Source organism: Urocampus carinirostris, chromosome 3 (genome assembly GCF_059441175.1).
Source record: "Urocampus carinirostris isolate Australia breed hairy pipefish chromosome 3, RoL_Ucar_1.0, whole genome shotgun sequence".
In the NCBI taxonomy this organism is placed as follows: domain Eukaryota; kingdom Metazoa; phylum Chordata; class Actinopteri; order Syngnathiformes; family Syngnathidae; genus Urocampus; species Urocampus carinirostris.
The window spans coordinates 26899599-26926362 of NC_142351.1; the positions used below are offsets into that span (position 1 = coordinate 26899599).

At 39.9% G+C, this 26764-nt stretch overlaps 1 protein-coding gene across 2 annotated transcripts in view; it reads right to left on the reverse strand.

Annotated features, from left to right (window-relative positions):
* The window catches only part of LOC148369326 (interleukin-1 receptor accessory protein-like 1), a 214554-nt gene that overhangs the window by 107454 nt on the left and 80336 nt on the right, over nucleotides 1-26764 (reverse strand). Inside the window, exons 3-4 of one of the 2 annotated variants that reach the window (XM_088331299.1) lie at nucleotides 13708-13751; nucleotides 13472-13629 (exon numbers count right to left, since the gene is read on the reverse strand). In XM_088331299.1, coding sequence (XP_088187425.1) covers nucleotides 13472-13629; nucleotides 13708-13751 — 202 coding nt within the window. Of the gene's footprint in view, nucleotides 1-13471; nucleotides 13752-26764 lie in introns of both variants that reach the window. The other variant, XM_088331298.1, reaches the window with a different exon arrangement.

The following is a 26764-nucleotide window of genomic DNA, read 5'->3' on the forward strand; positions in this document are numbered from 1 at the left end:
CAATGTTATTATCATGTTCTTAGCCTCATAGAACAATGCCAAACAATCTAATAACAGCTCCTGTTAATCACGGATCAAGGAAAAAAATGCAATGGTAAAAGAAGCCATCAGAGAGCACTGTCGGTGTCAATTTTAGGCAGACTTGTTGTAGAATATTGCAACAATTCAAGCATATACCAGCACTTCGCCCAAAATTCAAGCACTTTTTAATCATCGATGACACAACATTAAAATTCAAGCCTTTTCAAGAACTGGATGAACCCTGCATTTTAAATACAATTTTAGAAGAATTGACCATGTGTTTAAAGACACCCCTAATGTCAACAATTTTTCATGCCAGTTCGAAATCAAATTTCCCTAGAAAATTGCAATGACCCATCACCGGTGAGCTCGTCTTAGAACTAGCCCGTGGGCTACCCAGCTGTTCTTAGAAGGCTACCTGTGATACTAATGACCACTGTCCTCAGAAAGCAGCCCTGCAATCGATCATGATTACCAATGTGAATCACCTGTGCCTGCTCATTTGGCGCCAACCGCTGCGGGCTCTGATTGACTCCCTGTTCCTATTTGTACCCAGTCCTGTCAATCCCCTGTTGTCAGACTGTCTGCAAACCTCTGTATATACAAGACAAGCCTTTTTTGACCCTGACTCCCGCCTGTCCCATTTTTTGCTCCCGTTTGTCTCCGGGTACGACCTGTTTTGATCCTGACCACGTCTGCTCTTCCGTCCCAACTTATGACCCAGTTTTGATCCCGACTACGTCTACTCTCTCGTCCTGGCTTACGACTTGTTTCCCCGTCCACGATTTGCTCTCCCTGTCCCGGCTACCGACCAGTTTTTCCGTCCCTGACACCGCCATCGCTCACTATGGAAGATCCACTTCCGTGTGCGGATCACAATCTGAGAATGAGAGCGACTTGCTTCCCGCGTCCAGTGAACACCGGATCGTGGGCGCAGCCCTTCCTCTTTCCTTCAATAAAACTTGTAGTAAATGTAATGCAATTGGGTCCTGTTTCCGTTCTGGTCCTGACAGAAATCAAATCTTTATTAAGATAGATGCCTACATTTGCTGGTAACAATTAAAGATAATTTAATGAATAAAATCAATTATTTTAAAATTGTGTCTGTTGCCTTAGAAACTCAATAGTGGAATCAAATAGAATGGAATAATCAGCAGGCCACCCCGTTTTCTGTCCTTGATGTCTTTGCTCTGTCAGGGATGGCCAATCGATCTGTAAATTCCGCTACTTTTTGCCACATTTTAAACACTGCGCTGCTTTTTTTTTCTTGGCAGGACCAAGGAAAACAGCAAGCTGCTCTTTTCCACATTTCATGGGCCCTATATACTAAACACCGCAAGGATGTCTGGAAACATCTATGATGCACTTTGAGTGAAATTAGTCTATGTGTTTGCCAACATTATTCATATAATACATACAAATAGCAAAACAGGAAGTTTAACAGTACATTATTCAATACAACATACTCACAAAATTTTACTTTTTCCACCTATAATAATTTTTACCTATAGGTTTTCAACTTATACATCCGAATTAAACAGCAAAATAAACATGATATACTTCTTTTTCCATATCATAGCCGTCAATGTAGTCGCTGTAGTTTCCTTAAATACTCAAGCAACAATAACAAAAGAATGGCAATTTGGTCCAATATTGCGTCAACCACACCCCTGGGTGGTTAGCTTGCTACAGCCTTCTCGTGCGGAGCTTGCATGTTCTCCCTTTGTCTGCGTGGGCTGCCTCCGGGCACTCCGTTTTCCTCTCACATTCAAAAACATGCATATCAGGTTAATTGGCCAGTTCAAATTTTACTTAGGTGTAGATGACTGAGTAAATGGTTATATGTCTCCTTATGCCCTGCTACCGGCTGGCAATCAGTTCAGTGTGTCCTCTTCCCACTGCCAAAATATGTCTGGAATGGGCTACAGCACTCCCGCGACCCTAGTGAGAATAATCAGTGAAGAAAATGGATGGATGGACCGCGAAAACCACCAATGACAGCTACAGAAGACACGTCTGTGTTGCAATTTAACACTATTTGCCAAATTATAGTTGCCATGGCGCTGTCATCTGGAAATATTGGGCTCACATTTATTTAGGTGCAGTAGTAAATACGTGGTCGCCTTTCTGATTGCCATTTTGAATGGTCATATGATCTGAAAACATGAGGCCTAAACAACGCGAAGAAGAACTGAAAAAACACGCAACTGAAAATGGCGTCAGGTTTGCGGGGCCATGGTGCCATTGGCATTCTGATTGCCATTTTGAATGGTCATATGATCTGAAAACATGAGGCCTAAACAACGCGAAGAAGAACTGAAAAAACACGCAACTGAAAATGGCGTCAGGTTTGCGGGGGCATAGTGCCATTGGCATTCTGCTGTCAAAGGCGTCAACGCCAGATTCCCCATGTGGTTGGCGCCAGAAATGGACCTGAATTAGTTCATTTTAATGGCTGTTTAAGCCATATTATCCAGTGCTGCTTTTCCAAGGACAAAATTGATATTTTTTTTTCTTAAATTTGGGCTTCTGGCTTTAAATCTGGGGCACTCTGGAGTCCAGAATGTACGGTAACTTTGCTCTCTGCCCAGTCAGACATCAAACAGGCTGAATAGCTGTGAATCTCCCATTGTCAAAAGACAAACCAAATTTAGCAAAATCCCACTGCTAAATTCTCTAAGCTTGTTGCACAGATTGGGCTGAACCAACAATTACAAACATAATTGGGAGGCATTAGCTGTTTAGTCAATTAGCAGACTCACTGGTTGACAATGACAGCAAACATTCTACAAATCAGCCAAGGCAAAACTTTGGCCAAATGTGCATTTGCATGGGTGCTGGATGCAAATGGAACATAATGTAGATATTATCCCAGACAACTTTCAGCAGATGGTCTACTGAATAAATTGAGTGCCAAGAGTCCGCTCACTTCTCTGTTGCATAAGGCTGTGACCATTAGGAGTGGGTGATTCTATCCAAATATCAATATTATCGATACTAAGCAGGTACTTAGATCAGATCAATACTAGTCCTGAGATCGTTACTTAACCTCAACACGCTCTGAAACAGATGTAATGCAAATATTTCTATATTTTTTTAACCAGTACAAATTATAGTTATTTCACCAAAAAAAAGAACGAAACGTTTGTGCGTTGTTTATCCTTACTTTTTAACGTTCCTGTAGAATTAGCCTAACATCCCAGTCCAAGAGTTACCCAAAGTAGAATTGACGCTGTTCTTGAACTGTTTGGAGAATGGACAGTTTCAGTCTTTTTTCGAAGGTTAAGACTTTCAAGTTTTGTCCCAAATGGAAATAATGGAGATGATGTGTCATTTTTGTTGCTTCATTGAGTCAGACCAACCTGTAAAATAGTTTTGTAACACGGCTTCATCTGCTCAGCCTTGCATAATAAAACCATCCGGGACGAAAATTATCATGACGTTTTGTTGTGGGCAGGGTTGAGTTTTTCTTAATGGGACAAATCATTTTACAGGTCATGGATGAGCTGAATGAATGAGTGTTTCAGACAGCCCGTTTTGACTTATTTCCAATGAGAGACTATCTGGAGCCCTTGCCTGTAAATATTAAAATGCCCACATTGGGGAATATTAGTGTGCACACATGAGAAAGGACGGATGTGGCTGTGGCAGCTGTGCACACTGATTCACTCTCACTACTTCATTACTCTTTTACTCCAGGTCTCTGTTGAAGAGATCACCTGCATTGTGAGACATACCTCAATAACTTCAAGGGCAGCAGCAGCAGGCCACATAAGTGAACTGTGTCTAATGTTAAACATGATCTACCTACCGGGAGGTGACCTCCTTTTCGCTCACCTCATTTCATGCGACAGTTGTTTGTACCTGTACATTGAAAATCCCAACTATGTAATGTGCTGTACAGAGACACCGCTTCCGCTATCGCTGTTTCACTAATTAGCAGATTTTGAATTGAATTAAATTGTCTTTGTTGTCAATGTGATCAACGTGCATTGTGTTCAGCAGACTGCACACAGCAAATGCTATCACGGAGGCAAGTTAGGGAAGGCTGTGTGTTGAGTTACTGCTGGTGTTTGTTGTCAGGCAAACAGCCGGAGAGGGCGGGCTCACAAGTCAATGTGTCTACAAAAACGAAACGGCAACAGCTAGTATTTTAGCAGCTTGTTAAATTGAAAATAAATGTATCAATTAAATCGGAATCTAAAAAAGTCAGGAGAGTGCAAAGAAATAGTGATCACAAGTGGGTCCTCTGTGGATTGTTCTCGTGCCCAAACAGAGACTGAGGCGGCATCGGGAAGAAGGCAATGGCGGTGCCGCACGTCCAACCAAGTGTGGCTAGGCTAAGTAATAGCTCTCACAAATGACCCCTGCCGAGCCTGTATCCCACCAATGCCAGACCCATTACACATGAAACGTATGACCTGGAGCTACAAGTCATGGGAAATTGCTACATTTGAGACGGTATTTTAACCATCATGAAGACATTTCTCAATCTGAGTATACCCAACAATAGCGTGCAGCTAGCCAGCCACTCACTAAACTGAAAGAGAAGCTTTAAAATATGTTGTACTTTTTGTTTTTTACAATAAAGACCATTCTGTGGTTGTCATTTTGTAGAATACACAAACTCGGTCCCTTTAGCTTTTATTAAGAAGCGTCGCTACTTTGCGTATTATCATGTTTTGCTGGGGGTTCTGGTCCCCATCAACTGCAAAAACCGAAGCATTACTGAATTGGTTTATCTGAATAGCCCTTTAAAGGTATTCCTGAGCATAATTTTGTGAAGAGGGATTTCATCCTTGTGGTCGAGTTTTTCTGTTAGTGTAGCATGAAACTGGTGAAAGTAAGAAGAGGACTGTTTTAAATACGGTCCAAATGCCAACCCCCCCCCAAAAAAGATGAATAATGACTAGTTTATTTGAGCATGTCGAATAAATGCATGTACCTGCACAACCACACAAGTAGATTCACAAAGGCTTCAATAATGATGTAAGCCAGGAAATGGCTTCAGCAAGCGGAAACATTTTAAATTTAGAACAGCACCTTTAAGGAAAGGGAGAAAGCCTGGCATAAAATTGCGGACCGACTCAATGCATAAGTAGTACAAAAAAATTTAAATTCACACGGAGCTTCATTAAAACTGGCATAATCATTGTTAAAGGACTCAACATGTTACTTTCAAAGCCAACCAAGCAACATTTGTCCATTTGGATTTAGTAGGCTTAAGCAGTGTTTAATTGTGCTTTATAAAAAAGCTCAACTTGCACACAATGGTGTTCATCAGTTTAAGCACCAGGTTTTAATTCTCTGGCTAAGTGTGAGTGACTATTGTGTCCTTGTCAGTTGAGCCATAATAATACTCGAACTATACGTTCTTATTTCGATCAGAGACAACAAACAATGACAAGCTTCATGATGAGAAAGACATCGACACGAAACAGCAACCATCTGTCATCAATGAGATCCTCATTACATGGTCACATTTTTGCATTCTCAAAGAAGGAAGAGTGAGTATATTAGTGAGCAAAAGTGATAGTGGTTACTATTTGCTAGTTAATGTTGAAAATCATGTCACTTGGTTTTCACATTTGGATTATTTCTTGTTCCAGATCTCATGTCCTTTTAAACAACAAAATACCTGTTTTAGTGCACTTTTTAAAAGAAAATATTGTACATTTGCTGGTCTATTCATTGATTTGTATGTATTTTTGTTTATAATTAGTTTTTTTTGACACTTGGAGTGTTAATGTGGATAGGTGTCACTGGGCTTTCAGATTTGCAATGATTTCTTGTTCCAAAAGCTCATGTCCCTTAAAGAACAAACATTCCTTTTTAGCACTTTATCAAAAAAAGTATATATTTGCAGGTGTATAGGATACATTTGAATGTACTTTTTCCGTTATTTGACAAACACTGATATATATTTTTTTAATTGTTTAACATTGTATGATATTATGTTTTGTGCACAATTTGTTTTTATATTTCCACAAAATTTCAATATTTGAACAAAGAAGAGGAAGTTAATAATGTGATTTTTACATCCGATTCATCGATTATATGAAAAAATAATTGTCAAATTGATCAATTGTTAAAATAATCGTGCAGCCCTACCTTTCATCATAAAGAGTCTCAGCAGTGAACATAGCTCATTGAATGAGCTTCCATATAAATGATCCCTTAGCAATGTACAGCCTAAACGGAGTCTGTTGGTGTGAAACCTTGACTGTAAACTGTAGTTAAAAACATGTCCCATGTATACTGGACCATACCATAAGTCATTCTAGTGGTGTTACGCCTTCGTGTACACTGCAATAAGCTTTGCTCATTCTTAAAAATAGATCAAAATGGAAAAAAATATGCATGATATCTATTTTGTCTTGTTGGGCCAAATGTGCGAAAAGAGCCACATGTGGCTCACGAGCCATAGTTTCATGACCCCTGATCTAGTGTGTCAGTGTTATCCATAATTTTTGGGGGATCTTTCATAAAGAACAAACATGTCTGGTGAAAAGAAGACCTGGCAGCAAGTCAAAATTAAATATACATAACATCTGATAAGCTGGTTCAGTTTGGATAACAGCAAACACATGAGTTGATTGCATGAGGTGTCTGACATAAAATGTGTGATAGGTAGCAGTAAATAACGGAACACGCTTCTGGAACAGAGGGTGGCCAAACAAAACAGACTACGACCCCCATTGAGGAACTGATCCTCCACCTGATTAAAGGGAGACAACTGATGGAACGGATCCCAAGAAGAACTGTCTGATGCTGTATTTTTGGCCCCAGCAGCCTGCATATACAGTATATCTCAGGCCATCTTCAGAGAATCTATACCATGCATTGAGAAGAAAGATGAGAATAAATCACCATAGGAACTGAGTTGAGCTATATTCAACTTGAGGCTAAATAAAATCCAAGATAATAAGCATATCCAAGTTTAATCCCTTATCTCGGTTTCAGATGTTTATTCATATCGTTATAGGGAAGGTCCTGAAGAGCCCCATGTCCTGCATGTTTTGGAGGTTTCTCTGCTCTAATAGAGGTGATTCCAATCACTTAGATCGTTATCAAACTCTGAAACAAGCTGAAAATTGGCATCAAATGTATTGGAGCTGAGAAACCTCCAAAACATGCAAGACGTGCGGCTCTCCAGGACCGGGTTAGCCACCCCTGTTATAGGGAAACAAATATGAAGTCTCGGTGTGAAAGTGTGATTGGTGTGTAAAACCAGCACTGTCCTGTCGAGGCTGTTGTAGAGTCTCTAGAGTTCCCATTGCCAGACATTTCCTCAATTTGATTGGCTTAACCAGAAAACAATTGGGAAGGAATAAGTGCATATAAACACTAAAAAGAGAGCAGCTGAAGTTCAATTCTGCTCATATGTCACACTTGCCAGCTTGCTTTTATTATTGTTAAAAGAAAACAATTAAAAAAAGAGAACTTTGTTTATGAGTTGACTTTGTTAAAATAATGAGGTTTTGCTCCGTGTGGGAGCTTTAAAACAACAAAATTAACTCTATGGTGTTTTAATGCAATGATCAACCCTGGAAAAGGCCTTAAGAAAAGGAACATTTAAAGCCCGGCACACACCTGGCAAAAACTGCATGGGGAACTTGGCGTGGCCACTTTAGGCTCCAGAAAACCAACGCCGCTGTGCCCCCGTACCCCTGAAACCATTTTTAAATCTTCTACAAGTTGTTTACATCACGTGGTTTTGGATAACCTGACCATTCAAAATACCAACAACCCCAAAGTCAGATAGTGACTATAAAGATGAGCACATATTTACTACTTCACCAAGAGAAAACGCACATGAGAGCTGCGTGGCGTAAAATGTAAGCCTTATATTTTTAGACAGTAGCACCAAGGGAAACACTAAAGTGAGTATTGCCAAATTTCAACAAGCAACACAGGTATGAAAAGTCGCTTATTTGTCTTTGTATCATTGGTGGTATCCGCGTTAACTGACCAAATTGCATTGGGTTAACATAGTTCCTCGAGGATTAAAGGACAAAGACTCAGATTAAACGGAAAAAGAACAGTAGAGTTTTTGATAGAAATTGCTGTTCGGATTTAATGTAAGAATTAAGGGTTTATGGGTAAAAATGCGTAAATATTGTGAGTACGTAGTAAACACTGAATAAAGTACCGTCAAACCTCCCGTTTTTCTCCTGATATGTATGACGAAAATAATATTGGCAAAAAAAATCACTTCTTTTCTCCCTTAGAAGGGCGCATAAATAGTTTCAGATGTAATTGCGGTGTTTTGTGTTTAGAGCTCATGCTGTTTTCGGCCAAATGACAAAATGATCAAATGCGTTTAATACTTGCCACGATTGGTGACATGCCATTTTCCTCTGAAAATTGCCTCCAGACACCTGACGCCAAAAGCAAAATGCCAAACGCCAGCAGCAGTTCTCATTAGATAATCATCAGTGTTTTTTGGATGGTTACAATCTGTATTGGATGTATACTGTGTATGTGATATCACTCTGCGACAGTTTGTGCCACTGCATATGGTTTAGCTTTGCATACGACAATGTTGCTCGGGGTATAACATCTGAAACAGCTGAGTGCTGACCTCGATTTGACTTACAGCACTGCTCATCTGCTTTGCTTTCTTCTACTATGGATGACGTGAGCTCTCTCTAAGCAATTGTACAACAGATTTGTGTGTCTGTGTGAGCTTCTTTCCATGCGTATGTTGCAGGGAATGGGTGCAAGAGGGCAAAAGACAGGAACGCATGCAGAGATTTTCAAGTGTTGCACATGTTTGTGTAAGTAAATGCAATGTGTCGAAGGCTCGCTAAGTTAATGTTAGTTGCAGCTGCTCTCGTGGGACCACAAAATGACATAATGTTGTATGGCAATGCCCTTAATTAAATACGTATGAGCAAAAGCAAGATGTGACAACAGTGGCGCATGGGAATGTGAGTTTGCATGTAGTATGGAAGTACGACAGAGATATGCTAAAAAAGACGAGCCACAGCCCTCAAGCATTTGTTCTCAAGCTCATCAGTAAGATGAAGTGGATAGAAGTACCATATTTTCCGGACTATAAATCATTTTCTTTCAAAGTTTGGCCAGGGGTGCGACTAAAACCCTGAATCGACTTATGTGTGAATCTATTTTAACATTATTATTTCATTTCACGTTACTTTCACACTAAACCTTTTGTGTAGAATAATTAGCACGATATTACTGTATATCAATTCACACGTTATTTTCACATTTATGTGTGACATTATTAACACACTATTATATAATAATACATGTTATTTTCGCACTAAACCGCAAGTGGGCGCTCTAGGCCTGTGTTGATAATTTCAACTTTGGCGGTAGGTAGAGTGGTCGTCTTGGGATCATGAGGTCGCAGGTTCGATTCCCGGCTCCTCCGTGTTATATGTCAAAGTGTCCTTGGGCAAGGCACTGAATCCCTAATGCCCCCAATAAGCAGGTAGGCGCCTTGCATGGCTGGCTCCCTATTGGTGTGTGAGTGTGTGTGTGTGTGAATGGGTAAGTGTGACGCACATTGTAAAGCGCTTTGGGAGGTCTTCATTGACTTGAAAAGCGTTATATAAATGCAGACCATTTACCATTTAGAATAGCTGAACAAAAAGGCATCCCGAAAAAATTATATTCTGCAAATAAAAAGCTGCAAATGGTGAATTATCTATTGATATACCTACCTACCTACCTACCTACCTACCCACCTACCTACACTGGTCATATCCCCCGAGAGGGGTGACCGACAGCAAGACAAACACATACAAAAACAAAGACAATAAAAAATGGGGAAAAGTAGTAAAAAACACACACGAAATTTTTTGGACCATGGCCAACCTAAATGCCCAAACACCCAAACAAGTTAAGCACCTCGGCACCCGAGTTGGTCATGCTTTCGTCCCCCCAGATGAAACGGGACACAAGAAAGCGGCCATGTCACTCGGGTCAGGGTGAGACAACACACTCTTCTGTTCAACAGCAGGGCCCGACAGCTCCGGATTAAAATTTGCACCACAGCAGGGCCCAACAGCTTTCACTGGTTTACCCCTACTGCATACAGGAGCCCTGCCCATCCCTTAGAACGCGTCTAAACATCCCACTATCCTTATACAACACCTCTCCACTCATTCCTATCACCAACAAGAGCTCGAACTTCCACAAGATTTAGACCTCTTTCCTGCAGTGCACTCATAAGACCATCCATCCACGTCAATCGCGGCCATCCTCTTGGTCTCCTTCCAATTACTTCTGCTCTGTAGATCCTCTTCAACATTCGCTCTCATCCATCCTTTCCATGTGTCCAAACCAACCGAGTACTCTCTTATCCACACGCTTGCTCAGTTCAACCACTACTCCAGTTGGTGATTTATACATCTTAAAATTATAATCGAGCAGCAGAAAGAATGTTTAGAGTTGCCGGGAAACTTGTAAGGGACTGGCGAAAAGCGAATAGTCCCACATAAGCGACGTAGAAAAGGAAGCAGCGCATCACATACCTGCCGAGTGGGGGGAGATGTTTAAAAGTAACTCAGAGTATGAAGATTTCATTAGATTTTGTGATTTGAAGTGAACCTGATAGTTTGGTAAGCATGTTCTTTATGCTAGAGTGATCTGAATAACTCTTAATATGTTAAGTTGTTCCTGACATTAACAGGCATGTTAGTCATGTAACGTTAGTATACCGTACAGACTACTACAACCTCATCTCATTAGCCGTACCGCTTATCCTCAGTAGGGTCGCGGGGGGGGGGCTGGAGCCCATCCCAGCAATCATCGGGCAGTGGGCAGGGGACACCCTGAACTGGTTGCCAGCCAATCGCAGGGCACACAGGGACAGACAACTCATTCGCTCATTCACACCTAGGGACAATTTGGACCGGCCAATTCACCTGAAATGCATGTCTTTGGAATGTGGGAGGAAACCGGAGTGCCCGGAGGAAACCCACGCAAGCACGGGGAGAACATACAAACTCCGCACAGAAAGTCTGGAGCTGGATTTGAACCCACGACAGGTTCCCATGACATGAACTGTGCCGCACAAGCGCTAACCACTGCGCCGCCGTGCTGCCCTACTACAACCTGTTGTTCTCTATTTTATTTATCAATTTGAATTGCCTTTTAATATGACATAAATGTTTTTAGTGTTGAATTTTACCCAATATTTTTTCCCCCAAATATGAAAGTGCGACTTATGTTTTTCTTAATTATGCATTTTTTGGGTGGTGCAACTTTTAATCCGGAGAGACTCATAGTCCAGAAAATAAGGTAATCACTGTCGGTACTAACGCGTTACAAAAAAATGCGTTCCTGGAATGCAATTACTTTTAACAAGTCCTCTAAAAGATTTTGTAACACTGTTGACATTCCTCTTGATTGAGGAACATTCCTGTATCAGTCAAGGTTGTCACAAACAACCCTCGATCCGCCAGCAACATTTTTAGAAGAGTGGGCGTGTTTATATTTAACTACAAAGTACAACTAAATACAGTTAGGACGGCACCCTGTCAATCACAGAGTACAACAGTGCTAAATTTTTCCTCATGAAGATATTCTCCCTACCTTATATACTCACATGTAAGTCGAACTATAAATTAGAATACCGAAACCAGGGGGTCAGCTTATCTGCGCATATTTGGTTGTGTGTCACCAGTAGTTAATGTTAAGCAGCGTGTGGGAAGGGGGCGTGGCTTATACAGGAACAACAAACTGTCGTTTTGATGGGTCGACAATTGTGCCATAAACCTCCGCAGCAGTACGCCCTTAAGATTTTGTGTCAAGTGCCAAGAGAGAGAGCGAGAAAGAGGCAGAGCCAAATGGGAAACAATGATGGGTGGATAATAAAGAAGAAGTCAGCGAGAGAGATGCCCGGCCCAACCCGAACGTAATGATTAACATTTGAGGCCCTACCTGGACCAAAATTCGGGTCGGACTCGGGCTCAAGATCTTACCTCTACCAAGATGTCTTTACTCATGTCCTCTATTCTGTCATTTGAAAGCAGAATTTTGGATTATTTACCTTCGGCTGCTGTTCGGAGTATGAGAATCGCCGTCTTTAATGCAGTTGGCTTTGCAAGCGCTGCAACAATGGTGTGTTGCTTGCAGTGCTTTGCAATTATGTACGCAACTTCATATGATGCCTTGAAAATCAGTCTGTTAATGGGTACAAATTCAAAAGAAGGCATAGTGGCCTTATCATCAAATCTGGCTCTTTTCACCTTGAATTCGGAGAGCATTGTGTTCATATATTTCCTATCTCAACGCAGCTTCTTGATGTGTTTAGTTTTGCGAGGCTAAAGATGTTCAACTTGGAATTGCAAATCAAGCAGATAAGACACTGACTTCCATCCAGTTCCATGTTATGGGAATCCATATCATACATATTCGTCTGAACGGTTTCTTTTTTTGCTCGACATAGTATGGATTGAAATATTAGCGCCAAGAAGAAGGATGCCTCTCGTGTTAATAAACTGGTCAGGAAAGCGAGCTGTGTTGTGGGCATAGAGCTGGACAGCCTGACAACAGTAGCTGAGAGACGGGCACTGGAAAAGCAGCGGTCAATCATGGGCAATTCATCACATCCATACACAGCATCATCTCCAAACGGAAGAGCAGCTTCAGCGACAGACTGCTGTCACAGTCTTGTTCCACGGACAGACTGAGGAGATCATTTCTTCCTCATGCCATGAGGCTCTTTAACTCCACCCGGGGGAGTAAAAGCCCCCATTAAACCACACCCCCACATTGCATATTACCCTATTTTTATTTTACTGTGTTTTTTGTGTAGCACTATTTAAATGCTCTATATCAACACGTTACATTGGGTATTTATGTATTATATTCCTTTTACTTTATTATTGTTTTATTTTCAACACAAGGATACTGCTGGAAGTGTGAATTTCCCTACGGGGATGAATAAAGTATCTATCTATCTATCTATCTATCTATCTATCTATCTATTAAAAGTAGTCAATGTCGTCTTGGCTTCGCAAGTGCCACAAACTGCTCAGCATGTATCAAAACAGAAATATATTATGCATATTGTATTTTATCTCCGAGCCATATGTACTTATCAAAACAGCCATTGGTTCCCTACCCCTGATTTAGACCTTCCGGGGTGAGTAAAGATGTTTCAACACCTTGGCTTGGTTCGGAATGGTGCCAAAGCAGCAGTTCATCTCCAGCACAGCTCTTTATGCATGACTACACAATAAGACAGAGCACGCTTAATATCCACTGTGTCCATTGATCTTCAATTGTTGCCAATGTATTGAATGAGGAAGTGTTGGAATCAAACTGTTTGTGTCTACTCATGGCCGTTGAAGCATTGAAGGTGAACATAGTGTAAATCGCAAATGTTCAAAAGGTTCTGAGCTGGTTCTAAGATTTCAGGAGACATTTAAGTTCATCTATTGGCATATTGATGCGACAGTTGAGGCTGTACCTTAATACACAGGAGTAATATCCCACGTCATCTAGTTGGGCTGGTCGGAACCATATCGCATCCTCCTCCTTGCTCATTCGAGCGCCGTCAAAACTGATGGGCTCCTCAAATTCACCGTGTCCAGCACTTTTGTACCACATGAGGCTGAGTCCTGAGCTCTGTGCATGTGTGTAGTTAGCACGGATATATCCATAGAATAAAGCGCACTTAATCCGAACGGGTTCACCCAGGAGCACCTTGTATTTCAGATAGTCCACCGACCAGTCTGTGCATCCTTCCACTGCAAGACAAGAACAGAGAGAGGGGTGATTAAGATCGTGGCATTGCATTTATAACTATTCGTATCTACTTGTAGTGACCAGCTCATTCCCATTTTTGAATACAGTTTTTTTTTTTAAGCTATCGTGGGATTCTTGGTCAGAATCTGTTAAAGTGCCAAGAATGCAAGTTAGAATAGGCCTGAATAAAAAGAGAATTTCTTTGCACTAAAATGTTTTCTCTCCAAACATTTTTTCATAGAAAAGGAATGAAACAAGTTGTGGTGCACTGGAAAAACCAAACAGGAGCTGTGTTTGAAGTCTCTCTTGGTTCCATTTCAAGTTATACAACAATACAGAAAATGAAGATTTACTTTTGTTTTTATGAGATGTAAGGTAAAAAAAGCATGTTTCTTTATTTACATTTGGTCAGAAAGACCACTCAAAGGCATCTGTCTGTCCATAAGCAGCTGGACTTGTTTGCACAGCACTGTACGTATGGCAGTCAGGCTAGCATCGTTCAATGAGTATAAAATATTTGCTACACAACAAAAGTATTAGAGAGAAATAAGAAGGAAGCATTTATTTAACCAGTGGATTCAGCAAAGTCTTCAGTCAATCCAAAACGGATTGTTCCGGAAAACATTTTGTCAAAAAATATGATACCTCCTTGACGATGTGATGCAATGTGACGATGGGAAAAATACCTTCCAAGGCAAGGCCAAAGGACCCAAACCACAATTTGTTTTTAATACATTTGAACTTTTCTGTGTTTGTAGCAAAAATATAAAAACAATATTCTTATTTTTATTGCATATAGTAAGCCAGAAACAGATGCTTGCAAGCCATGTAATTTGCTATCATGACAGCTCACCTATGTTTTTATTTTGTTTCTTAATCGTACTGTTTCATCTCTGACAGCCACCAGAGCTGCCATTTGTATGCAAATTTAATGTAAAAATAAAGAGACAGGGGTAAAACAATATCTACCGTCTTTCCTCTTCCAAAAAAGCATCCTTTTTTCAAACAAAAAGATTCAGCCCATGTTATTGGACACATCATTCAAAGCTGCTTCCTGTGCTATGTTTGAGTTTCTTCATGCAAGTTTACACTCTGACATTGCTGGCTTGCAATACCATAGCAGATCCATTATCATAATATTTATGTTGGTATATTTTTTTTAATTACTGCTGCTAAATGTCATTGCACTTATTTTCATTGCATCATTATTACAAAGTACTATTCTTTTTCATTGCACTCTTATTATAACTTTAATTCTGTTAGTCAATTTTCATCAATGTTATACCCTGGAGTGCCATGTGTAATTTTGTTGAATACAATGTTTTATAACAGTGATAACAATGACAATAAAGACAATTCTATTCAATTATATTGTATTCTAAAATATGCTCGTTGCGTAAGCAATTTGAGCTACCAGCACAATCCTGGAACGAATTATGCTTGTACCTGTATGTAGAGGTACCACTGTATTTGTATTGTGTATTTGGTTCTCAATTTGTATTAGTTGAGTCTTGACGGTGCACAAGAAATTGAATAAACAGATGTTAACTCACTTTAATGTAGTTTGTTCTCCAGAGAGAGTGTTTCATAATCAGAAAACCATCTATCTGTGTTCCCTCAATACCAGTAATCCTCTCATCTAGCGGAGTGCCTTGGGAGGTGTTAAACCCACCACCTCAACACAAGAAGTACTGCATTGCAGACATGACCGAGCGCATGCACGGTCTCACCCACACAGCAGTTACAAAACACCCGTGGCGGGGAATGGAGGGTGGCGAGAGGGGCAGGTGCCGTGCACGCGAAGCCTTTCTTCTTGCTTGTTGTTCTGCACTGTATCATAGCTACGTAGGCGTTTTAAGTTGGTGACTCAGGCCCTCGCTAGTCCACCACAGACACCATCACATCGTTTGGGCGTTATGCTCCAGCGCCTTCGTAAAATGAGACTTGGGTGGAAAATAGCAGCTTTACAGATGGATGGAGAGAGGCCCGAAAAATGATAAGATGATGCACTGACACCAGCAGCACCCTGCTGGCTGCCTCGTCATCAGTGTTGGAAGCACTGCATTACAACGGAAAACGTTTCTGGAACACAATAACTTTTTTCGTGAATGAGTTTTGTACCTTATTATTGATAACATGTTGTAACTTAGCTGTCGTTACAACATGGTGCCTTACTCCATTTAAAAAGCAGATTGTGAATCACATCATCTATTGCAATTTGGCAGTGCTCATTCGCTCATGACCTCTCTGAGACTATGAGGAGAGAGCTCTCTAAGACTATGTGAAGAGAGTTCACGCCTTCAAACTCCGATAACCACTGCTTGTCCGCAAACACCAGAGCTGTGGTGGGGAAGGCCCACTTTCTGAGGGTTCTCAGGAGGAACAACCTGGAACAGAATCTGCTGGTATCCTTCTAGAAAGCCACATGGAGAGCATTCTGGCATACTGCGTAACCGCGTGGTATGTTAGGAGCAGGTAGGTGGACATTTAAAAAACCCAGAGTAATAAACACAGGTTAGGAGATCATCAGCTACCCTCTGCTCAGTGTAGGGGATATTACCGGGTAGCAATACCATAGCAGAGTCATCAATATTATAAAAGACTCATCCTACCCCAGTCATCACCACCTATTTGAACTGTTGCCCTTTGGTAGGCGTGACAAGTCCCTAAAACAAGGACAAAAAGGCTCAGAGACAGCTTTTCCCCCTGGGCCTTTTCTGTCCTAAATTAGAACCCAAAACTGAAAACATACATTGCGACTTATTTTGGGTTATTCCTTTTTTGTTGCTGCTAATTGTTATGGCTGTTCTTTTCACTCCAAGCGAATACGTTGTAAATAGTTTCTCTGTCTTTTATTTGTATGTGTTTTTTTGTCTCTAAAGTCCTAAATACATGTTTACCCTAAAGTGCAATGCATTATGTCTGCATACAAGGTTGTCACAATGACAATAAATACAATTCAGTTCAAGTCATACAACAATCCTCCTTCTGCCAGGAACAGAACGTTGTATGCAACAAATGACCAAGGCTGGGATCAGGGTTTCTACAGCCAAGATGTTTCAAGACTTTTAAATGCCTTTTGAAATCAAATTTAAGACCAAGTTGACAAAAAAAACCTACACAATTTAAAAAAAAAAAATATATATATTTCTTGCACACAATACAACGTGCCCCGTACAGATTAGCTGCCACAGCTTTTAGCCATAGACAAAAACGTTGGTCAGACAGACACTTGTCATGAATTGTACATTTTCCTATTGATGTGTTCACATTTTAAAAATATTTAACATTTGAATTCAGGACATTTTAATGCCAATTAAGGCCTTATTTTTAGAATAATTAATTTAATGCTTTTTAAGACTTTTCAAGGATCAGCCGGAACACTTTGGGATGATTATATCCATCTACACATTACAACGAAATAGTAATTGTGGCGCTGTCTCAAGCACAGAGTACGAGAACACATATTTACTTCTGACAGACGCATTTACAACTATAAAATACAATTCAAAATCGGCATAATTAATATGTGTATAGGTATTTGGTTGGTTGTCACCAGTAGCGAATATTAGGCAGAGCAAGAGGAGGATGCGCTTCTTATACAGGACCAACCATATCAATGTGGCAAAAGTTAGCACAGACTTTTGGATGAAAAAGTGCAGAATATTGTTAAATTCCTTTGCAATACACCACGCCTGGGGAAAAAGGAAAACGTCAAAGACACTACTCAGGCATCAAGAAGGAAATATTCGAGAGTTTGAGGACAAAAGACAACATTGAATAAAGTATCTATCTATCTATCTATCTATCTATCTATCTATCTATCTATCTATCTATCTATCTATCTATCTATCTATCTATCTATCTATCTATCTATCTATCTATCTATCTATCTAACATTGATATGGAGTCTCTCCACTGTTAGTTTGCCAGCTCTTAAGATCGCACAAGCCAATAAATATGAAGGCTTCATCGCTTCCACGGGTGGGTGTACACGTTTTCTTCAATGTCTTTTATTTGGTGGCTATTTTAAAATAGTTTTAGGGGGTTGTATTCAATGTGAGTATTTATGATAATTTGTCACAAAACAGTTACTTTCAGAGTAACGTGCTACTTTTGGGTGCTAGCAATCTGAAGGGTAACACAGTTACTTTTTAAATAAAGTAACTAGTAACTGTCACTCATAATTTATTTTCAGTAACATGCTCAACACTGAACGACACTGACATCAATGGTGAAATCTTTGTCCTCGATTTTCCCACACTGTTAACTAGCAGGGCCTCATTTTTGCCATCGTAGCCTCCCGACCTGATTTCAGTTGCTTCTCTCTGTTATCTGCAAGCTGTTCAACTTCAGCAAAAAGAAGTGGCAGAAGTGCCGATAGTTCAAAGAAAGGAAGGAAATTGCTGTGGGAAAATGATTAGAGCAGTACCTCAAAAAGAAAAGCGAAGTCCCGGCACGTTTCCCAAATAAGAACGAACTCTAGATAACTTCATGGAATTCTCAATAACTCAGGAAATGTGAATAAACTTCCTTCAGTTTGTTGATCGAGCATGTTTAAAACTGCTGAATTTCGTAAAATAAAGCATTTAAGAATGGAGAAAAGTGAAATACAAATGATTCTTATTCACTTGCAAGTTCCTGAAACAGGTTCTCTTTTAGTTAAAAATTCAAAATCAGCTAATTGTATCACACTTAGAAGGCTAACACCTACAAGCATTGAACAGCTCTGTCCGTGCACATTTTATGATATATAGCACAGGATCGCCTCTGGTTTCAATCCAGCTGTTGAGATAATGCTGAGAGAAGTGCAAAAGAAAAATTAGCTACATCACGTCAAACAATGACCGGCAGTTTTAAATACATCCACTAGGTTTTGCCAAAGCCAGGCGCCTTTCCAAAAGCAAACCAATCACTGTAGTTTTATTTGCTGACCAGCATTTATCAACCAGAGAATATTTGATGAATATATGCCCAGCACAATGTCATTTTACCTAGTTATGGAGCACTGCAACCTTCTAAACATAAATGAACGATAAACACGAAGGTTAAGGCAATATAAAAATCACTAATATGTGGTGCATGGATGTTTCACTTAACCATGTTTGCTATTAGCACCCTTTTTCCCAGTGATTGGAAAACGATGGTTAGCAACAGGGTGTCTGCAGAATTTTAAAGATGCTTTAGTTTCTTTCCATAAAACATGTGAGATCTAACAGTGAATGACTAAAATTTAGGAAACCTACGAATCATTACTTTTAAATCATTGAATAATTATCCCTTCTTTACTGTTTTGTCAACCTCGAGTTCCCTGAATTAAATAAACTATAGTGGAAATGAAATAAATTTTTGATTTTCTTATTGTTACGAATGCACCGTTGATAAACACTAGAAGGTATGAAACCTTAGTCAAGGAAAAACATTTTGAGTGAAAGAAACCTCAAGAATCAGTAACCGTTTTTTCCCCCTACAGTTACAATAATCAGAAAAATCCTGCTTCTGGAAATAAATACCGATAACAGTTTGGAAGTGTGTGGTTTGAATCTATTATCTCTGCTGAGGCCTTACTGAGTGGGCGCTTGCTTGCTCTTCCTGCGAGTATCCCCTAGCTACTTATTCCCACATTACATAATCAAGCAACATAATGTACACTGCCGATAAGACATTTTCAAATGCCATTTTTATGTGTTTTTTTTTGCTCTGTTGAGTCCAGAAAAACACTGAATCTGCCGTTTGTGGACACTTTTCCATTTAACTTTAAAGGAATCAGTACTTGACAGCTTGTAATGTTTTCTCAGTAGGTGTAACTGTAGCATTCCATCAACATAACTCAAAAAGATTCACATAGCTTAAAAATAAAATAATTCAAATCATGCAAAGTGACTGTAAAGTTACAGGCTGCTACATTTTTGATACATTTTAAAAACTTTGGCTTTAAATATAGTGGGGCTTATTTTTTTCGTTTGCGCTTGGTCGCCAAATTTATCAAGTGTAAGAAAACTCTGAGTTGCCATTTTCACCCCACATGAACTTTCAATACAAATGTATATGGTCTGCATTTCTATAGCGCTTTTCAAGTAACTGAAGACCTTCCACAGCACTATACAATGTGCTTCACACCTCCCCATTCACCCATTCACACACCGATAGCAGCGTCAGCCATGCAAGGCAACTACCTGCTTATCGGGGGAGTTAGGGATTCAGTGTCTTGCCCAAGGAGACTTGGACATTTAACACGGAGAAGGCGGGAATAGAACCTTTGACCTGTTGATCCAAAGACGAGTGCTTTACCTCCTGAGCTAATGAGCTACAAACATGCTCTGCATTTCTATAGTGCTACTGCCGCCCCAAAACACCACGTTCACGTCTGAAAACATATATGATGCTTTTCGAGAGGAGAACTTAGTTTAATTTTTTTGCCAACATACAATACGTAACAGGAGCAAAATGAGAGGCTTGACAGTACTTCATTTATTTTGTACAACATACTTAATATAGTTCAACTTTTTCACCCAACAAATCACGTCCTCAACTTCCATCCCTCCATCTATTATCTGCACCGCTTATTCTCAGTAGCGTCGCAGGGGTGCTGGAGCCCATCCCAGCCATCCTCGGGCAGTGGGCAGGGAACAGTCGCAGGGCACACAGGGACAGACAATTCACTCGCTCATTCATTCCTAGGGACAATTTGAACCAGCCAATTAACCTGACATGCATGTTTTTGGAATGTGGGAGGAAGCCGGAATGCCTGGAGGAAACCCACGCAAGCACGGGGAGAACATGCAAACTTCACACAGGAGGTTCAATCTCATGACCTCAGAACTCTGCCACACACGCGCTAACCACTGCGCCGCTGTGCTGCCCCGTCCACAATTTATACATCCTAATTCAATAGCAGTGGAAGGGATCCCTTAAAAAAGGCCAAACTTTCCATATGATGTGAGTCATGTTGCTGGAGTTTCCTTTAATCCTCGATGAACGATAACAAGCGAGTGCCTTTTAATCTATTTCTACGGAAACCACCAAAGACAAGAGCACATATAGTCGAGTCTGTGTTGAAATTCGGCACTAAAGTATGGTTGCCCTGGCACTGTCGTCTTTGTAATCGCCATCTTGAATGGTCACATAATACAAAAATATGTAGCATAAACAGAACGGTGCAAATCTGAAAATGATTCAGCTGAACGTAAATGTAAGAAATTGACATGAATAATTTCATTTTTATGGGTGTTTAAGACTGCTCCTTAAATCCGGCGCGGCTAGTACTAAAAATAAATAATTGAGTTTTGTTCTTCAACTTGAGCATTTGGCTTTTAATCACATGCGCTCTTTGTCCGGAATTAATGGTAGTCATTCTCTTTTTAATGTTTCATGTGAGTCAGGTGTGAGATGTGAAAAAAGGCCCTAAGTAAGTTGTGCACATGTCACCTGGTTCATTTACCGTATTCAATGGAGTATAGCGCGCACAAGAGTAGGGTCATCAACCTCCTCCTATACCGAGAACGCCCTAACAAAGGGCACATGTTGTCCAATTATCCTACACTCTTTAAAACGACATTTTTTTCAGGTGCTTATTAAAGTAAACGAATACCATATTTGTTCTTGTATAATGGCCTTTTTTCTTTACCGCATAACACAAGGTTTTTCCATATTTGTACAACGAACAGTCGAAATATATCGTGAAACACAATTGCAAAACATTGGTTGCAACAAGAATAGAACCTGGGTCGTGTCAATGAAATCCTAACTGCTGGACAACCAGTGATACAGATAACATATGAAAATGCACCAGACTTATTTTATTACCACACTATTTTTACTCATGACCCCGTACAAATAGTTTGATGATGAGTTGAAATCTAAAGCCTTTTCACGAGTGACCTATAACACAAATAAATATGGTATTCCATTACGACTTGGCAAGTCAGATCTTGTCCTTGACCTTGCATTTAACTACAGTATAACTCGTTCTAATGTCTAAACTCACAAAAAACAAAGACACACTTCAAAATAATCAGTCGTCTCGAATTTGAATTGTCTTCATTGTCATTGATAACAATATGATGAACATTTTAAATGGGATTAGACGTGGCACAAAACATGTTAGATCAGGGGATGGTGTAATGATAGTCTGTGGTTTGCAATAATCTGTGGTCTGTACAGCCCTTTGAGACTCTTTGTGATTAAGGGCTATACAAATAAACATGACTTGACTTGACTTGACTTACCTTAATAGCTATGTCTTCAGCACTATCCTTTTGAGCAAGTTTTCCTCAAAAGTTTTCTCTCTAATCGTCCCTTTTGTTACACACATGAATATCTCAATAAATTAGTGAGCTGGTGAGATTTCCATGAGTGTTACATCGTTCTGCATTAATCAATTAGATGAGACGTGATCGTCTTTTGTGCAAAGATGGGCATGGCACGATTGCTAACCTGCAAAAACATTCTCTTCCGTTTTGGCAGGATGAGTATGATATACTAATTCACAGGCGAGCAAAATATGGGCTCACAAAGTAGTTATTTCTTTCTCTTTGCTTTTAGTCTCTTTTGCTCACTATCCCTTTTATTTATTTTTCTCTCTTGCTTGCTTTCTTTTGTTTCTACAGTATGTCTTGCTCTCTCTTTTTCCTGTTCCTTTCTTGTTCTCTCTCTTTCTATCATTCCATTTATTTTTATGTATGCCTCGCTCTCTTTTTGTTTTTTTCTTACCTCTTCTCTATATAGTCCTCTTTCTGTGTCTCTCTTCTTCTATTTTTCTCTCTTTGTCTCTCCCGAAGTCTTTATCTCCTGTCCTGTGTTCCTTCTTTATTTTTTGTTCTTTCTGTCACTCTTTCTGATTTTTTTCACTCTTTCTTTGTCTCTATTTTTCCTCTCTCTTTCTTTTCCTCTCCTTTTTTCCTTTTTCTCTTTATCTCTCTTTCTTTCTCACTGCCTCTCTCTCTCTAGCAGTCCGGGACGAGTCAAAAACGCATTTTTCTGCTGCCCTGTTACCATGGTTACTTGTCAAATCGGGCTCCATTTTTAGAGAGCCAATGGGACAGCTAATAATACACTGACTTTATTTAACAGACTCAAATCTGCTCTCCTGAAAATCAAAAAACTCGTATATCTCAGTCCTGAGAAGCTCACTCGATGTTGTAAGATTTTGCCCTTGCTGAACTTGTAAGTTAAATAGGCAGCAGAAGGGTCACCCTGTTTTAGGTGTGTTCCATGCTTTCTCCATCTCAGACAGCAATCTGTGTCTCCTCCATTTATCCATGCTCGGCCCTTTTTCCGTAAAAGACACAGTGACCCTCTTTGAGGATTTCAAAGTTACCTTTTTCATGAGCAGAGATAAAGGAGGCATGAAATTAAGCAATGCAGCCCTTTAGGCGGAATCCATTTTTATTAAATAGCCATAATTACTAGCTTTGATGGCTCAAAACCTAAATATTAAAAGGAACTTGCAAACGATGGTGAATTCCAATGTGGGTGTCTCAGGTTGTCTGGCTTTCGGATTTATATTGTGAACATCTTAATTGTTAAGCACACAACATACCACATGTCAAAGTTCGATATTTTAGTTGTAGTGTGATTTTTAAATAACATTGTGTTCTAAGATCATATTCCGAATGACTAGGGTTAGGCGAATCGGTCGGTGACTGGTTGGCAAGTCTTCCTCACAGTTAGGAGTTCCGGGGTTAAGTTACAGCTACCGGCCTCCTCGTACCTGAGTGGGTTTTCTCCACGGACTCAGTAGAATAGACATGGCGATAACTTTAAAACTTTCATCTGTAGAGGAAGTTTTTTTCCAAACATGTTGATAAGCATGACGTTTGAATGAGGAAAATGTTTGGGTTTCTGTCTGCATTTCTCATCCTAAAGTGGAATAAATATTATCAAACAGTAAGGAATGTATTTACCGATCATCGCTACGGAAGTACTTTGTGTGCAATGACAGATGTTCGGAAATTGGACGTTTCTGCCATGGACAACATTGGACTCGTCAGTTAGGTAATAGAAACAGTGCGGGACGAACAGCTGCACGACCGAGACCATGAGCGAAAAACATCGATGGTATTGAGTCATTAAATCTAATCCGAATTATAGCCAAAACGTTCTATTCCATAGGAATGCATCAACAATCTTGCATCTCTCAACAAGCTTACCCGGAATAAAAATTTAGTGGGACAGTGTGGTGTATCCATTAGAGTTACCAGTAGCATTATTATTTACGACGATACGCTTCTTGTGATTAAAAAAAATAGGTAAACTGATTGTTTATTGCAAGTCTCCAGCCCGCTCTTTCTGTCTGTCCTATGATTTTAACTCCATACATTAAATCCGCAATACGCACGTCTTGAAAGAAGCTTAAAACACCAATACTGCATTTAAAATGGTGAGTGCAACTCTTTGAGACAAAGACCAGAGATTCATTCAGATAAATTGATGCAAAAACAAGATCTGTAAAACTATATACTGTACAAGTCCAACCTGAATAGTATGCATCATAGGTATAGCGCGCCAACTACACACAATTGACGTCACCACCATGTGATCCCGGCATTGCCATTCTTCAGCTAGAGCTGAGCAGGTCCTGCCGTGTCCATTCCTCTCACATCCCAAAAGCATGCATGGCAGGTTGATTGTCACTTCCTAATTGTACTTAGGTATGAGTGAGCATGTGAATAGCTGTCTGTCTCTGTGTGTTCTGCGACTGGCAACCAATCCCGAGTTTCCCATCCCCACTGGGATGGACAAGCAGCTGTGAATTAAATTAATGAAATACTGTGGGTCTATCGATGTTTTGGTAATCCTGGCAAGTGTGGCCTTAACAGTTCATTATCAAAAAATACTTAATGTGTTGTCACGTTGCCTTTCCCCCCATTAATGTGGCCAGAGCTTTTCTAACTTGCTTGAAGGTATCCGAAAAAGTTTCAATACTATCATGAGTACTATACTAAAAGAGAAAAGGCTCTATCCTGATCAATTACGTGACCGAGAGCTATCCTCGTATTTCTGGGCTAGCGCGGTGGGGATTTGATTAAAGGAGAACCAAGAGAACATCCATGCGTTGGGGACCTTATAAATGGAATTTGTACTTGATGTGAACAGGTCACGACATATATTCATTCAAAATGATTTTGATCAGAAATACCATTACAGATCAGCTCATGTTGTGGCACAATATGTGCTACTGCTCTTGAAATCAATCTCAGATTGTGAGGTAGGATATGATGGTAAACCTTGTCTTGGATAGTATCGGTCACAAAAGAGAGAGTGAGGCAAGACAAGGAAGAAACAATGTTTAGGATGGAATGCACTATAGGGGCAAATAGGATGGGACAGACAACCACAGACCCAAAGTCGTAGTGAAGGCCAATCAGCCTCATGCATATTCATGTAGCACTGCGCAATTTCCTCCAATGAGGCAGCTGCCAAGGTCACGTGGAATTACAGAGAATAAACAGACCTTGTAAGCGGACATCACCTGAGCCTCCAACCATCCATTCCATTCAACGTCCGATTGCAGAAGCATAACGACAATGATCTGTGAGTAAGAGAGTCGGACTGCATATTTGAATTTGGATGATGGTGCACATAAAAATGAAGGCTGCAATTATATAACTAGACAGATGCTTTTGCATCCCCTCTTGCCACCCAGTACTGAGTGTCAAAGAAGCGGAAGACGATTATATATATAAATATTACAAAATAGCACTCAGTTCATTTAAATCACTGTCTATATGAGCGAAGCTACCCACAGTATTGTTAGAGGCCAATATGTTTGGAGTAATGGACCCATGTGGGGGAGGCAGTAACTGAAGCAGGCATACTCAAAAAAGGACAGTATTTATTAACAAAACTAGGACCAAAGTACCAATCAAAAAAGTGGGCACAAAGCTACTAACAACAAGAAAACCAGAAAGAAAACCAAACCCAGAAAAATGCAAGGAGTTAGGTTGACAGTTGCAAGTTGAAGTACAGAAAAAAAACAGCACCGCCTCTTCAAGCATATCGTTGTTTTATGGTTTCTTGGGAAATTTTATGGATTTTGACAGAGCTACTTCAACAAAATCAACGACATAAAAAACTGTCGAACGAAATCAGAAACTAAGATCAACTGTTTGACACCATCTGTGTCTTAGAGCAAACTTCAAAGGAAAACCGCCAAAATGAAATATATATGTATAAAATCCTCATCCATATTATCCAGGATATCAGCACAATTCACTACCTCAGTCAGTGTACAGGATCAAGATGTTCTGCTGCAGTTTAATGATGCGGTGACAATTTGTGCCGCTCCTAAAACCAAATTAGCAGCTCCACAAATTTGCTTTCAGACCACTGAGCCGCAGATTTTATTTTTTAAAGCGTCGATTGTGAAGAGCTTAATGATTAGAGTTGTGTGGGAGACATTGAAGTCAAAATGAGACAGGGTTCGTTCACCTTTTCCATGGCCAAATTCAACCCTTTTTTTAAAGTCTTTCAAAGCCAATTTCTTAAACTTCTCCAGCATCCTTAAAATAAGAAATCCAATGTGAATCATGTATTTTGCAGAGCCACAAATCTACAGTATCTATCATTGATTTTAAATCCTGTGTGTACATTTATAGATAAGCTATATCAGTTTTAGATCATTTAGATTATGAGGAGTCAAATTTTGTGGTTGGATAAAAAATGTGTGGATTTGATCAATACATGTGTGCTTATTTTTTAGATAAATCTCTCCCCATAAAAATGTTGGGTAAAAATAAAGGTATGATGTAGCTTACATTTTTACTTGCAAAAAGTTCTGATTACAATTTACCACAGGGGAATGCAACCTTAATTTTTTGCTTGGCAATAATAAATGCCTATTAGTGATACTTGATCCTTGAACTACTACCTATTCAATAGTTCCCTGTTTAGGTGTAGCATGCACCTGTCCTTTTGGGCGTGACCCAGAGGGGTGATGACTCTTCATAGGACAATGCCATATAAACTAATGTCAACTGCCGTAATCACGGGGAAAAATAGGTGCAATAGCAAA